The sequence below is a fragment of the Canis lupus genome, chromosome 5 (assembly GCF_011100685.1).
Source record: "Canis lupus familiaris isolate Mischka breed German Shepherd chromosome 5, alternate assembly UU_Cfam_GSD_1.0, whole genome shotgun sequence".
In the NCBI taxonomy this organism is placed as follows: Eukaryota; Metazoa; Chordata; class Mammalia; order Carnivora; family Canidae; genus Canis; species Canis lupus.
Window position 1 is genome coordinate 29,058,976 of NC_049226.1, and position 16,633 is coordinate 29,075,608.

General features: G+C 37.7%; 1 protein-coding gene across 1 annotated transcript; it reads left to right on the forward strand.

The window, feature by feature from the left end:
- Window positions 1-263: 263 nt before the first annotated feature.
- On the forward strand, window positions 264-14,950 carry MMP12 (matrix metallopeptidase 12). Its single transcript, NM_001287138.1, has 10 exons — window positions 264-395; window positions 1,846-2,093; window positions 2,675-2,823; window positions 2,907-3,032; window positions 5,840-6,001; window positions 6,551-6,674; window positions 11,997-12,130; window positions 12,493-12,652; window positions 13,397-13,500; window positions 14,408-14,950. Exons 1-10 carry the CDS (start codon window positions 291-293, stop codon window positions 14,506-14,508), a joined length of 1,413 nt encoding a protein of 470 aa, NP_001274067.1. The 5' UTR covers window positions 264-290; the 3' UTR covers window positions 14,509-14,950.
- Window positions 14,951-16,633: the final 1,683 nt, after the last annotated feature.

Consider the following 16,633-nt stretch of genomic DNA (forward strand, 5'->3'; position numbering starts at 1 on the left):
CCTAATGTGTTATTCTATAGGGCTTATTTATTTTGAAGGATATAATAAAATCCTCTGAGTTGTTGAATGATGAGTTTGGTGCTTATTGACCCATTGTGGTCCTAGAAAAAGATCTGTGCTTGTGTTTGCGTGTTTTTGAGATAAATCAAGGGATGATATCAACTGTGAGTCACTCGAAGGATTTCATATTCACAGAACATGGCCTAAGGACTATATAAGTAAGGACATTTGAGGAACTTTGTACTGAGAAGGAACTGGGTAGGTTGAGTTGAGCCATTCGCAAGTTTAGAATGAAGTTTCTTCTGTTGGTACTGATCCTGCAGGTCACTGCTTCGGGTACCATTCCTCTGACCAACTCTGCAAGCTCTAAAGAAAATGATGTGGCATCCAGTCAAGTAAGTATTGACACTAGAGTATTTACCCAGCTTGATTTTTGTCTTTAAAATTTATTGCATTGACCAGTTTTATCTTGAAAAGTACTAGCTGAAAACTATTTTAGGAGACTACTTGCTTCTAGCCCTGTAGAAAGGGCTAGAAAAGTGCACAGCTACTTTGCTAAAGAGAATGTAAGAAAGTGATATTGTTTCTTTGCCAAAGAAAATGTAAGAAAGTGATATTGTTTTTGAAGGAGTGTTATAAAAGTCTCCAATTGAAACTGTCCTACAGGTCACTGCTTCCAGACCTGTTCCACTGAATAACTCTGAAGAAAATAATGAGACATATGCTCGGGTAAGTATTGACACTTAGAGTATTTACCCAGCCAATTTTGTCTATAAAATTTGTTGCATTGACTAGTTTTATCTTGAAAAGTACCAGTTGAAAACTGGTTTAGGAGGCTATTTGCTCTGAACACTATATTTTTCTTTGCCAAAGATGAATGTAGGAAAGGCATTGGTTTTTGAAACCATGTTATAAAATTGGTGGATGAACTTGTCCCTTTTACTAAAAAGCTTTGGCTGAGGAGAGTTAGTTCAAAATAATTGGAGTTCTACTTCTGTTCAATATTTTACAATAATCATTTAATGCTATTTAATAATCTGAGGTTTGAGCAATGGCTTGGTTATGTAACCACTTCAGCCTACCATGATGATTCAAGAATACTTTTTACTTTTTACTTTCAGACATCCCAGATATTTCTTCATGAGCATGTTTTAAAAATTGGATTTTTTCCATTTGTTTCTTTTCCCTAATTATATAAGTTTGGACAATCTCCCCATTCTCTAAAACTCTTTCAACTTTGCATTTGCCAGAGTTGTCCGTTGTGCTAAGCATTGGATTCCTTTTTTTTTTTTTTTTTAGATTTTATTTATTTATTCATTCATGAGAGACAGAGAGAGAGAGAGACAGAGAGAGAGGCAGAGACACAGGCAGAGGGAGAAGCAGGCTCCATGCAGAGAGCCCAACATGGGACTCAATTCCGGGTCTCCAGGATCATGCCCTGGGCTGAAGGCAGCACTAAACCACTGAGCCACCCAGGCTGCCCGAGCATTGGATTCTTAAGCAGGAAAATTTTATCCCAACTTAAATTGATAATTTATGCATCCTGACAATAAAGGTTTTGCTGTTTACTTGATGCCATGATATGCTAGATACTGAAATATATTTTAACAGATGGAGACAAGGTCAAAGGGGTAGAGACATAAATGTGTTTCCAGTGGGCTTCCAGTAATCAATATTGGTAATAGTTTGGGGCTCACCTTAACGGCAAAGAGAATTAAGATTTTTTTCTCCGTATAATTAATTTTCTCATACATGGTTCAGAAGCACCAATGTGCTGTTGAGTCAAACATACAGAGCTCCATCAGAAACCCCTCCATGTACTATAACTAAATGTATTTTTTTCAGAGGTACCTGGAAAACTTTTACGGTTTTGTGATGGACGGAATTCCAAAGACAAAAATGGGAGTTGGTGGGAACTTGATGGAGAATAAAATCCAGGAGATGCAGCAGTTCTTAGGGCTAAAAGTAACTGGGAAACTGGATGCATCTACTCTGGATATGATGCACATGCCTCGATGCGGACTGCCTGATGTTCAACACTTCTCCACGATGCAAGGGAGACCAGTATGGAAGAAACATTTAATTACCTACAGGTAACATTGTAGCTGTGCACTTTTCTACCTTCCCATAGGTCTGACGCCCAGAAACCTGAACCACTCAGAGAGAGCCCCAAGTCTGGAAGCAGATAAGAAGCCTCCCTCAGTTGTTAGCATTTCCCCTGTGTTGATATTCATTCTTTCTAGAAGGGGGGATTGTTCACTCAAGGAAGAGTTGTTTGGCTTGTCAGCCCAGAGCAGAGTAGAAAGGCTGCAAATAAAAACTAAATCTATAATAAATAATAGACACGAGAACATTTTATAGGATGGTCAAAATGGATAAATGCAGAGGTCTGGGAGCAGAGGCAAAAGGCATAAGCTTCTATGAATGTAAATCCTTCACAAAGAAAACCCATACATTGTAAATGAGAAGAGATCCAATTAGAGTCCCTTTCAGGAGGAAGCTGCCTAAGGATACACAATTCTGTAGCTAGTGATGCAGGTTTTTATTATCTAGACTATCGATCTATGAAATGATTCCTCTTCCACCAACGCAGGCAAAAATGAAGTATCACAATAAAAGAATTAACACATAGCTTTAATATATTTTTCTCTCTTTTGTTGTTTTGCTGGTAAAGAATAAATAACTACACTCCTGACATGCAGCCTGCAGATGTTGACTATGCCATCCACAAAGCTTTTGAAGTATGGAGTAATGTGACCCCCCTGAAATTCAGGAAGGTTAATTCAGGAGAGGCTGATATTATGATACTTTTTGCATCTAGAGGTAAATAACATAGACTTATTTCATCTGTATTGTTGGCATGACCTATAGCATGTGAAGGACTGATTTTCCTTCCTTTTACAAAGCTCATGGAGACTTCAGCCCTTTTGATGGCAGAGGTGGCGTCATAGCCCATGCTTTTGGACCTGGACCTCAGATTGGGGGAGACATGCATTTTGATGAGGCTGAAATCTGGACTAAAACCTACAAAGGTAAGAAAAGAAACCATTAAAAAACCCTAAAACCAAAACCAAACAAAAAGCAAAGAAAAAACCAAAATCACTACACATGAAAAACCCTTTATAGATCCTAAATTACATCCCACTTTTGAAAGGATGTATTCTGAAAATGATTAGAGGGTAGAAAGACTCATTCTGATTATAATGTGTCACTAAATAAAATGTAACACTTTGTCTCAATTTCACCCTCTATAAGTTGAGGATCCTGAGCTAGGTTATCTTAAAGATCAGTTTTAAGAATCCTGAGGATGAGCTAGTTCATTAGTGTGAACTCAAGAACCCTAAAAGCCATAGTTTAGAAAGGTAAAAACTATAATTTAGTCAGTTTTTGCCAAGTGGTCCATAAACTCAAGCAAACACAGATACTAAGTATGGGTATGCCAGCAATGCTAGGGTAGGGGTTGTCTGCATGATGCATTATAAACTGACACTTTCTTAGATTTATAGTGACACAGAATGATGAAGTTATAGTGCAGAAAATTTAGAAATCCCTGTAGCAAAACACAAGATTATATGGTCATATGGTCTCTTGAGGTTCCGAGGTTGGAACAACAGAATGTCCAGGGGATCATCTGACAATGCCTTGTGTGTATTCACAAAGGAGGCTATAATTCACTATCCCTCTCAGACAGTGGGGGGAGAGAAATAACTAGTCTCCCCTGTTTGAAGGAATCAGTATCCATTGGAAAATTCAAACCCTCATATCACAAGCCTTACTAATATTTCCAGGGGAAATTCTAGATTATGACTAGCTCATGTGGAAAGTAAATGGAAAGTCTTCAAGATGGGCTCTACTCAGCACCCCCTTCTCTGTATATTGCATACCTCAGATGGCAGTGTTTTCATAGACCAGAAAGGCTATTTGTTTTAGTCTGACACATGGCCTAAGGCTTATTAAATTCTTGACTGAGAAGAGGAGTTTTGCATCATCAAAAGACAAGCTATACAGAATTAGGTCCACATTGAGCTGCAAAGCCTTAGCTGGTCATATGTTAATTGATGACCAAGGTTATTTTGGGTGTATAGTCTTTTCATCTGACATGGTAGACTTGGGTTGGTTAGCCTCACAGAATGTTTTAGAATTCTAAAGGACTTTAGAAAAATAATTTAATACAGATATTTATGGAGAGAGGAAATTAAGAGCAAAAAAAGGTTAGCAGCTAGCTCTTGGAGAAGCTGGGACAGAATGAGCATTTCCTAGCTCTCTTCTTTTAACCTAGTGTGTAGTTTCCACCTGTCTGTGTTGCCTTATTTTCACTTGGTGCAATTCTGTGCTTTCAAAAAGCTAAATTACTTATTAAAATTATAACTTAAAGTGCTGACTGTCCGCCCACTTTTTTGACCCGGTAAATTAAATGAACAGTTCTTTCAGTGGTTGCTGAGTTTCTATCACAACATCAGATAGGGGTGCTGTTTGGTTACAAAGATAAAGAGGACACAGTCCCCCATGGAAGAGCACACAATCTAGTGGGAAATAGATCACACGCAGAAACCCATGATTCTGATATAAGGCATTATGGGAATTGAAAGTAGGAGAAATTCAGATTTAGGTCAAATTGTAATAGGTTTTGCCTACTTTCCCCAGTTTTAGGCAGAGTGCAGAGAGTGAGTCTTTGCTTCTTTGCTTCTTTCTCATTCTCTGTGAGTTAGCTGCTGAGCCCCTGGGTTAGAAGAAATGCTCAGAGGATCTGTGTTCCTAAAGCACACCCAACCCCCACCCCAGGAGAAGTGTTCTCTCATTGTTCACACCTGGTGCTGGAGAGTAGCTCAGGACCAGCCCCCACAGCTGAGTGGGGTGTGACCCTGGGAAAGTCAGCTTTTCTGAGCTTTGGTTTTGCCATAGGAAAAGACAAAAATGAAGGTGTTGGACTAGAACATAGGTAAATAAAACAGCAGTCAGGAGCTATTCAAATCTTCTCAAAACTGAGAAATTTGATATATACCCCTTTCTGTTACCTACAAAGGTACATTCTCTAGAACATACAGAAAAAAAAAAGAACAGGTGTGACTGTAATTTGAGATATAAATATGTCTGCAACATAAGCATAGACTTTGATTTCATTTTGAATCATTTACAGTAAAAGAATGAGCTTTTGAGCCAAGAAATTTAGATTTGAACCTTGGTTCAAGCACTTAGTTTGGTCCATTAATCTTGCTGAAACTGTGTCCTCATTTGGAAAGAGAGAGCGCAGTAGCTTCCTTTCAAGTCACATACGGAACAGACGTGCTGTGACACAGACCTGGAACTTAATATGGCCTTATATCTGGGTTTAGTAAAAGATGGTTGGCAAAAACTTTTCCATATCCACTGAAGCCCAATCAAGAGTAAAAGCAGAAAAAAAAAAAAAGAGTAAAAGCAGAAAGGAGCAGAAATGATGTGGAACAATGAGAACAATTAAACAGAGCTACAAATTATTCTGGAAATGTCCACAACAGAATATGTGTCAGGTATCTGCTGGTGCTGAGATCCTTTTTGTCCACAGTAGGACATTTGACAACATTTGGAGACATTTTTGGTTGTCAAAACTGGAGGGGTTTGCTACTTGAATTTAAGTGGTGAGCCCAGAGATTTCTAAACACCTGGAGAGCCCTAACCACAAGGAATTATTTGGCCTATAATGTAGGCAGTGCTGACATTGAAAAGCCTGGGTCAGAGGGAAAGGAGATAAGTATTCCCAAATGGGTTCCTTTTCACTGTATCAGATTTCAGTTATATAATTGTTCTCTGGATGCAGACATATTTCACTGCTCTTTTCCCCTTCTGGTTGGTTTCCTCTTAGGCACAAACTTGTTCCTGGTTGCTGTCCACGAGCTTGGTCATTCCTTGGGTCTTGGCCATTCCAGTGATCCAAAAGCCATCATGTTCCCTACTTACAGTTATGTTAACCCCAACACCTTTCACCTCTCTGCTGATGATATACACGGCATTCAATCTCTCTATGGTGAGTTGAATTTCTTTACTGTTTTGCCTTACAAAGATACTCTTATGAAGAGTCTCATAGTAACTATATTTGAATAAAACAGTAACCTCTGTCTTTTGTCTTGAGCCTCAAGAAAACCCTATGAGGGAGGTAGCACATATATTACCTTCATTTTGCAGAAAAGCACAGGAGACCCAGTATGCTAATCCCATGACAGGGGCAGAATCTGAGCCTTCCGGTCTCAGATTTGGTCTTTCTGTCCAGTACACCATTGTCTTTGAAGAAGGCATGCAGAGAAATAATCTGCCTGGAACAGGAAAACTAGAGTGATCAGATTTTTCTCCTCCATGACGTGACATTGAGACCATGAGGGAGAAAGATCTTTATTGTATGCTTCCTGTGAGTGTGATAGGAAGCATAAATTGCTTTTTATGCATTTTTCATCCAGAAAACTGAATGTTTTATTTTTTATTTATTTTTTTAACAGAATGTTTTAAAAAGAATGGTTCTTCCCTGTAGCAGTTAAAATGCATATTTTTTCCCCTCATGCTTCTTGAAATGTATTTTCAGGAGGTCCAGAAAAACACCAATTCTCATCAAATACAGATGGTACAGAATCAGCCAACTGTGACTCCAATTTGAGTTTTGATGCTGTTACTACAGTAGGAAATAAAATATTTTTCTTTAAAGACAGGTAAAATCATCTTCATATCTAACCAATATTAAAGGCTCTGTCCTAGGATTTTTAGAATGTTTTGTCAGAGATTGGTGGGAGATGATGGAAAATGAAGTAAATGAAAATTAAGGAGAGACTGGGACTCACTTCTATAGGAAGTAGACAGCCTGAAGGTTTCGAAGGGAGAGGGTGGTGTGATTATATTTGTGTTTGATAAGAAGGCTGATAGATTAAAAAAATGGATTTGCAAAAAGAATCTGGGGTGAGGAAAGACCAGGCAGGAAGTAAAGCCAGACTACTTTAATCACAGGTAAAAATGGTCGTCTAGGACTGCAGGTGAGACAGTACCTATTTAAAAGTCTTGATGGTTCTTGATTATAGAGAAAGGAATTCCAGGATAACTTAGAGCACAGATTGAAACAGATATTGGAGAGGCATGGAGAAGATTAGTATTTGGTATATGCGACAAATATTCTCCATTTTTTAGATTGAAGAATAATTGACATGCAATATTGTTTCAGGTGTACAGCACAGTAATTTGATATTTATATATATTATGAAGGAGTCACCAAAATGAGTCCAGCTCCATCTGTCACCATACAGAGTTGTTACAACATTACTGACTATATTCTCTGTGCTGTATATTACATGCCTGTGTCTTACTACACAACTGAAGTTTGTACTTCTTAATCCTTTTCACTTATTTTGTCTATCCTCCCATCTTCTTCTTGCTGATAACCATCAGTTTGTTCTCTATGAGTCTGTTCTGTTGTTTGTTCATTTGTTTTTTGGGTTTTGTTTTTTTTAGATTTCTCATTTAAGTGAAATCTATGAAATTTCTTTCTCTGACTTATTGCACTTAGCGTAATATGCTCTAGGTCCATCCATGTTGTCACTATGGCAAGATTCCATTCTTTATTACCACATCTTCTTTATCCATTCATCTGTTGATGGACATTTACATTGTAACCGTATGTTGGGTATTGTAAATAATGCTCCAATGAGCATAGGGTACATATGTCTTTCCCAGCTAGTGTTTTGTTTGCTTTGGATGGGTACCTAGAAGTGGAATTGCTGGATCATATGGTATTTCTATAATTGACTTCTTGAGGAACCTCCATATGGTTTTTCACAAGTGGCTGCACCAGTTTGCATTCCCACCAACAGTGCACAAGGGTTTCCTTCTTTCCACATCCTCACCAACACTTGCTATTTCTTTTTTTTTTTTATCCTAGCCATTCCAACAGGTGTCAGGTGATCTCTTCTTATGGTTTTGATATGCATTTCCTGATCGTTAGTGATATTGAGCATTTTTCATTCATCTATTGGCTGTATGTCTTCTCTGGAAAAATCTATGCAGGTTGTCTGCCTATTTTTTGTCAGATTGTTTGATTTTTTTAAAATATTGAGTTGTATGAGTTCCTTATATATTTTGGATGTGAATCTTTTATTAGATATATCTCTTGCAAATATCTTCTTCCATTAGAGTGTTTGCCTTTTCATTTTGTTCATGGTTTCCTTTGCTGTACAGAGCTTTATAGTTTGATGTAGTCCCTCCCACTTGTTTATTTTTGCTTTTGTTGTCCTTGTCTGAGGGGATGGATAAGAAAGAAAAAAGAAAGAAGAAAAGAAAGAGAAAGAAAGAAAGAAAGAAAGAAAAGGAAAGGAAAGGAAAGGAAAGGAAAGGAAAGGAAAGGAAAGGAAAGGAAAGGAAAGGAAAGGAAAGGAAAGGAAAGGAAAGAAGGAAAGGAAAGAAATTTTCCAATGTTCTACATCATTTCCACTCCTTTCTGCTTTTACTCTTGATTGGGCTTCAGTGGATATGGAAAAGTTTTTACCAACCATCCTTTACTAAACCCAAATATAAGGCCATATTAAGTTCCAGGTCCTCTGAGTCACTGGGGACTGTTTCATACCACATCTGTTTTTTTCTTTCTCCCTTCCTCCCTTCCTTCCTCCCTTCCTTCCTTCCTTCCTTCCTTCCTTCCTTCCTTCCTGCTTGCTTGCTTGCTTTCTTTCTTTCTTTCTTTCTTTCTTTCTTTCTTTTTTAGAAAGAGACATTTAATGCTGTTCTTAAAAAAAAAAATTCAGGCTTACATTTAGATCTGCCCTCTCGATTGTGACCAAGGCTACGCTGCTCATATTTGCTGGGATGCATGTGCCTCCCCCATGGAACGGCAATGATGGGGGCCCCAGAAAGAGAGGTCATCAGAGGAGGGGAATATGATCCAGTCCTGAAGTCCCCCAGTTTAGCCAATTTTTGGATGAGGCAAGACAGAAGTGGAAGCAGGGCTGAGCTCTGCTGGTCAGGGCAGCTGCCTGCCTTGGTCTGTAGGGAGATGGCTGGGGCCAAGGGCTTAGGATAGGGGAGGTGCCTGTGACCCTCCTGAGGGGTAGTCCCAGCAACCAGGGGTCTGGGAACATTTGCTCATCAAAGCTTTTGTATTTGACCTTTAGCAGAGCAGAAGCTAGAAGACTCCTGTGATCCCCTTTGTGGTGCACACGTGTATGCTGTGTGCACAGCTGGTGGTGGCAGCCTAATCTCTGAAGCCAGTGTCAGAGAGCTCATTGCCCATATTTTCTTCTAGAAATGTAATGGTTTCAGGTTTCTACATTTTAATCTCTAATTCATTTTGAGTTTATTCTTGTGTATGGTGTAAGAAAGTGGTCCAAATGGATTCTTCTGCATGTAGCTCTCCAGTTTCCCCAATACCATTTATTGAAGGGATGTCTTTTCCCTGTTCTCAGATCCTTTGTCATAAATTAGCTGACCATTTAAGTTTGAGTTTATTTCTGGGCTTTTTATTCTTTTCTGTTGATCTATGTGACTGTTGTTCTGCTAATACCATACTGTTTTGATTAATTTAGCTGTGTAGTAAAGTTTGAAATCTGGGAGCATATTACCTCCAGCTTTGTTCTTTCTCAAGATTGCTTTGGAATCTTTCCTGGGCCATACAAATTTTAGGATTCTTTGTTCCAGTTCTGTAAAAAAAAAAAAAAAATCCTATTGGTATTTTGATAGGGATTACACTGAATCTGAAAATTGATTTGGATAGTATGGATATTCTAACAATGTTGCTTCTTGCAGTCCATGAGCATGTATATTTCCATTTATTTGTGTCTTCTTTAGTTTCTTTCATCAGCGCCTTATAGTTTTTGAAGTCCAGGTTGTCCACCTCCTTGGTAAAATTCATTTCTAGATATTTTATTTTTCTGATGCAATTATAAATGGGATTGTTTTATTAATTTCTTCAGATAGTTTGATATTAATGTATAGAAATACAACAGATTTGTATATTGATTTTATATCCTGCATCTTTACTTAGTTCACTAGTTTTTTGGTGGAGTCTTTAGGGTTTTCTAATTATAGTACCATTCCATCGGCAAATAGCAACAGTTTTGCTTTTACCTTTCCAATTTGGATGCCTTTTATTCTTTTCTCATCTGATTACTGTGGCTAGGACTTCTGACAGTAGATTCCATAAAAGTGGCAAGGGTAGACTTCCTTGTCTTGTTCCTGATCTTAAAGGAAAAGCCCTCAGCTTTTCACCATTGAGTATGAAGTTAGTGGTGGGTTTGCCATACCTGGTCTTCATTATGTTGAAGTGTGGTCCCTCTATAATAATTTTAATGAGAGTTTTTTTTATCATGAATGGATGATAAATTTTGTCAAATTCTTGTTCTGTGTCTATTAAAATAATCATAATTTTTATCCTTCATTTTGTTAAGGTGGTATACTGCAATGATTTGTGGATATTGAACCACCCTTGCATCCCTAGAATAAACTCCTCCTTGATAGTGGTATATGATCCTTTTAATGTATCATTGAATTTGGTTTGCCAATATTTTGTTGAGAATTTCTGCATCCATGTCCGTCAGGGATATTGACCTATAATTTCTTTTGTGGTGTCTTTGTCTGGTTTTGGTATCAGGATAATGCTGGCCTTATAGAATGAGTTTGGGAACTCTTCTTCTTCTTCTTCTTCTTCTTCTTCTTCTTCTTCTTCTTCTTCTTCCTCTTCCTCTTCTTGAATAATTTGAGAAGAGTAAAGATTAAGTCTTTTTTATTCGGTAGAATTCACCTGTGAAACTGGTCTTAGATTTTTATTTGCTGGGAGTTTTTGATTACTGATTCAATTTCATTTCTAATAATGGGTCTGTTCAAATTTTCTATTTCTTCATGATTCAGTCTTAGAAGATTGCATGATTTGGGGAATTTATATCCACTTGTTTTGGTTGTCCAATTTATTCACATGTAATTGTAGTTGTAGTCTTCTATGATCCTTTGTATTTCTGTGAAATCAATTGTAACTTCTTTTGTATTTATGAATTTATTTATTTGAGTCCTCTCTCAAATTTCTTGATGAATCTGGATAAAGGCTTACCAATCTTGTTTATCTTTTGAAATAACAAACTCTTAGCTTCACCAATTTTGAAAATATTTTTTTAGTCTTTTTTTTTCAAATTATTTCCACTCCAATCTTTATTATTTCCTTCTTTTACCTTCGACCTTTGTTCTTTTTCTAGTTTCCTCAGCTGTAAGTTTAGATTATTTATTTGAGGGGCTCCTGGATGGCTCAGTTGTGTGTCTGCCTTCAGTTTGGGTCATGATTCTGGAATCCTGGGTTTGAGCCCCATGTTGGGCTCCCTGCTCAGTAGGGAGACTACATCTCTATTCCCTCTGCCACTCCCCCTACTCTTGCATTCACTCTCTCTCTGTCAAATAGATAGATAAAATCTTTTTAAAAAGATTATGTATTTGAGATTTATCTTATTTTTTGAGGTAGTCCTATGTCACTATGAACTTCCCTCTTAGAACTTTTTTATAGTAGCCCCAAGATTTTAGAGTGTTGTGTTTTCATTTTCATATGTCTTAAGTTATTTTTATTTCTTTTTTGATTTCTTCATTTCTTCATTGATTGTTTAGCAGCACATTATTCAGCCTCCATGCTTGTGGGTTTTTTTCCAATTTTCTTCTTGTCATTGATCTTTAGTCTCATTATTCTTCATTTTTGAGATTCAAAAACTGAGACATTTGAGATAAATAAATTCTTTTATAAACTGGTGAAGGAATTGTAGGTATAGTTTAGAACCCAGATCTCTTGATTTCAAGTGTCAGGGTATTTCCATATGGTGGCTCGCCTATTAAAATCAGTGTTATTACAAAAGAATCTATTAAGATCCATTCCTTGTGGTGCTCCTATCAAGATATCCATGGAGCAGGATGTAAAGACATTGGATAAAAACATTAAGCCATTTCACAATCTTTCCCAGTGAACGAACATTGGTGGTTCTTGAGTCTATAGTGATTTTTAACATGTGTTAAATGTTTTTCATCAGATTCTTGTGGTGGAGGCATCCAGAGAGTCCAAAGAACAGTGTTACTTTAATTTCTTCTTTGTGGCCAACCTTACCATCTGGCATTCAAGCTGCTTATGAAATTGGAGCCAGAAATCAAGTTTTTCTTTTTAAAGGTAACTCTAATGTTTAGTTTGCTACTGAGTCAAGTTTATGGAAGAGAATAAATGAAGGAAATACTACTAATTTTTATAAACATAGAGAAAAGCCCTCCAGATTTAATTAATGGAAAGTCTGAACTATGAGCTAAAAAATAGCTTAAATACCTAGGTAATGTGTAAAGATTTCAGGAAAAGTTTGTCCAATATAAGATCGTGATATGAAAAAATACAGAACCATTGGATATAAACCATGTTCAAGAACAAGGAGCAATATGTTTTGGAACTATGGGTACAGAATTATGTTGTTTGTAGTGAGTCAGTATTTCCATTACTCTTTTTGTATGATTCCAGTGCATGCTTTCTCTTTCTCTTCACAGATGATAAGTACTGGTTAATTAGCAATTTGAGACCACAGCCACACTATCCCAAGAACATACATTCTTTGGGCTTTCCTGACTCTGTGAAAAAAATTGATGCAGCTGTTTTTAACCCACTTCTCTATAAGACCTACTTCTTTGTAGATGATCAATTTTGGAGGTGAGCTTTAATGATTGGTATGGTGACTCCTAAAATTCATGAAACAGGCAGGGAATGGGGTTTTCAGTAGGTAGGTTTTCTGTGTAAATTCCCAAGGATCCCTGACCTTCCTAGGAGAGGTATCAAGGGAGCATAGATCTGGACTATTACTGTCATCCTACTTCTCTTCCCTAAATTTTGGGATTCTGATATGAGATAACACATAATGTGTTTTTTAAAGGAACACTTTAAGTAAAATGTCACGTCATTAATCACAGTAGAAGTACATTGGAGAACAGTGGCTTAGACATATGAGACCCAGGATTCATACAGTCTGAGGAGTGTACTCTTCAGATACTTTTTAGAACCACTTGACCCAAGGAGACAAAATGAGGAAACCATCTTCTGAGTGGCAGCAAATCCTGTAAGGTCTTCACCTATAGGAAATTTGACAGTTGGGCTCTACAAGGCAGGACCAGGCACGGGTGGAGGCATTGTACAGCAATGGAGAAAGTTCCTGACCAGAACTCAGGTTCCTGACCAGAAAGTTCCTGACCTAGAGTCTGAGTCCTGTAGGGACATGGAATAAATCACTAGACTGTTTAGGTCCTTGGTTTTCTTCTCAGTGCAACTGAAGTTGCCTTTTCAGGAAAAGCCTTTCAAGAGAGAATAGGTAGGTCTTGTGGTTTGTGTCATAAAATATCAAACTCCTCATCATGAAATACAGTTTTTGATGGAGGTCCTACTGATTATTTCTTTGCTCAGGTACGATGAGAAGACACAATTCATGGACCCTGGTTATCCCAAATTGATTACCAAATACTTCCCAGGAATTAAACCTACAGTTGATGCAGTCTACTATTATAACAGTAAGTAGATCAGGAAGCCATGGAGATACTGGAAATCCCTTTTTAAAACTCTGAAGATTATAAAGCCTTCAAAGTCAGAGAATGGGGACCCAAATCAGAACAGAACAGGACCCAACAGTTCTCCATAGGGCCCCTGAGGGAAAATTCATAGTCTGCTAGGGTTAGAATAGGTGGGCTCAAAGAATGAGTGGTGTACACAGTTTATTTCTAGGGTGGTCTAGCTGGTGGGAGCATATGATTCCATGCATCTTGAGTCTCTGGAATGTCTGACCATGTCAAGCTGCACAGCATCTGTGAGAGAGTGTATGGCAAGACTTAGGCAAGCTGGCCTCACATACTTTTTTATGCCTTACATTTTGTACCTTCCTTGTAGCCCCTCCCACACTGCATGGGCTCATGTGGACTAGGGCTAAGGGTGAGATAAGAAAAACTTGAGAATGTTGGCATTTGTGTTGAGAATATCTTCAGGCAAGGTCAACCGAAGCAAACTGTTGGTTGGGCCAAGGCATTTTGTTTTTATTCCCATTGCCATGTCTTTCTTACTTCTCCATCAAGGCCTCTATGTGCCCCACCTGGCTCCAATTTCTTCCCTCCCACTTTGAGTTCTCCACCTTGAGTGTGACTTTTCAAAAATGGTCACATCTTAATAGTCAGCTTTTAAGACCAATCTTCTCAATTAAATTAATGAAGATATTTAGTGGTGAAATGTTTGGGCAGTAAATAGATATCCTGAGGCAGGATACTGAGTGCAGGGGCCTAACGTTTATATTCTCAAATGTCTAATATAGATCATCTTTAAAATTTGGTCTAATATAGATAATCTACAAAAGCACAGATCTGTGTTTTTTTTTTTTTTTTAAGAAATGCAAGTGAAGAATTAAACTATTCAATATGTTTTTATTTTTAGGACACTACTATTTCTTCCAAGGACCTGACGTATTTGAATATGATGTCATATCCCATCGTATCACCAAAAAGCCGAAACAAAGTATCATGTCAGGTTGTTAGGAATGGTATAATTAGTGATGTTGGTCAATTCACTTCAGTTTAATTATTGCATACTTGCTATGTGCCCAGTTTACATGAACAGTGACATGTGTCATGAAATAAGGTAAAATCCATAGGCCATAGATAAATTATCACATATATACTTTGAAGAGTACATTGGAGAATATATATATATATACTCCTATACTGTCACTATACTGTATGTAAGGTTTTTTAATTTTGAAAATCATCATTGTCAATTTTTACTTGATTCAACTATTAGGCTTGAAAACAGACACTTTTTCAAGGGGCAACAGAATATTTTGGTCCTTAAACATCTCAAAACTGAGAAATTATCATTATTTCTTTGCCTTAACTACCATTAAGAAATGATTAGTTTCTGTGGCCATCAAATCTTTCAGCAAGTATATAATTTTAATTCTTTTGAAATACAAACATAATATACCAGAAAATGACAATTAATGTAACATATAAGTAAATTATATAATTATGGTCATAATGTTATTTTATTCTGTTATCAGTGTTGATTTTTCTAAATCTTATATAAAGTATATATATTTTTCCTTTGCTCAAATAAAAATTTGAAAGAAAATATTTGGTTCCTGAGAATTTTTTCCTGAATAACAATGTCCATTTCAAAAACAGTTCTGAACCTACTCCTAAGTAAAACAAGCCTCTACATAAGTGGTGAATTATGTAATAAGGCAAGTGGGAAGAAGTTGTATTTGCTTGGCTACTCATTGAACACCACTAAATCCCTAGTCTTGAGTCAAGAAAGCATTCTCCAGACCACATGTGCCCCAGAGGAGCATGCCCAGCCTATGATCATGAGCCTGGAGAGGAGGAGAACTGTAATGGGAACTTCCCGTTCCCATGTAATTTCCATTGCAGCTTGGGCCTCACAATGTGGGCCACATAATTAATTGCTGTGTGACCTTGATGAGACATTAAATCCCTAACTTTAGGAAAAAGCAGTAGTGGTGGCCACCTCATTGATTTATTGAGAAAAAAATGATACATGATGAGCACATCATGCTGGTAGCTTGGACTGCCTTTACCAGGTTTCTTCTCTGCCCTGACACACATTTTCCTTATTTTCTGGATTGTACATACATGTGTTAAAGCTCCAATTATGATGATATGGGTGGCTCTGTGGGTTGAGCAATGGACCCTTGGTTTTGGCTCAGGTCATGATCTCAGAATCAGGTGTTCAGGCTCTGTGTCAGTAGGGAATCTGCATCAGATTCTCCCTCTCCATCTGCCCCTCCCTGTGCTCGCGCGAGCACTCTCTCTCTCTCTCCCCCGCCCCCCTCTCATGCATGCTCTTGAATAAATTCTAAAAAATCTTTAAAAAAAAGATGATATGGGTTTCTGGAATGTTTGTAGTTTTCAATTTATTTGCAGAAATTGCTGACTGACATTAATCATTTTTGATTAATAGAATGAACTGAGTTCAGAAAGTATGAGGATCAGGAAGATTCTAGATGGGAATGGAGTTTTCTGTCCTTCATAGCTTAGAACCATTCCCAAGTATGTGCTTCTTCAGTTTAATAGTCCTGGCTTTGTCTTTGCCAGGTATAGGGTCAAGTTGTTCTGAGAAGAAATGTTATTTTCCCACAGGACACTGCATGCTGGACATTCTTCAAAAGAAGAAAGTTCCCCACAGGATTAGCATCAAAAGAAAACAGTGGTATCTGGGTTGAATTGTCTTTGGCCTTCGGTTATTTGGAGGAAAGCTGTTTCTCCTAAATGATGACTGCATTAGAATAAAAGCCAAGAAAGAGTATGCCCTTCTCATTCTCATCAGTGCTAGTGAGAAATGTCTCCAAAGATTTACAAGGGAATCCTTTGTCCCTCTATCTCCATTTGTGTTCTATCTTTACATTTTGTTTAACAAATCCTTACAGCATTAACCATGTGCCAGGCACTGTTCTAAGTGATAAGTGCACACACACACGTGCACACACGTGTGCACACACACAGAGCCCACTTAAGTTTCATTGCAAGCATGAGGCAATGCTACCCTCATTTTTCAGATGAGAAAACCAAGACAGTGAGAGGTAAAGTTTTGCCCAAGGTCACACAGCTCTGGAGCTGCAATTCAAAGCCAGTCAGTTTGACTCTA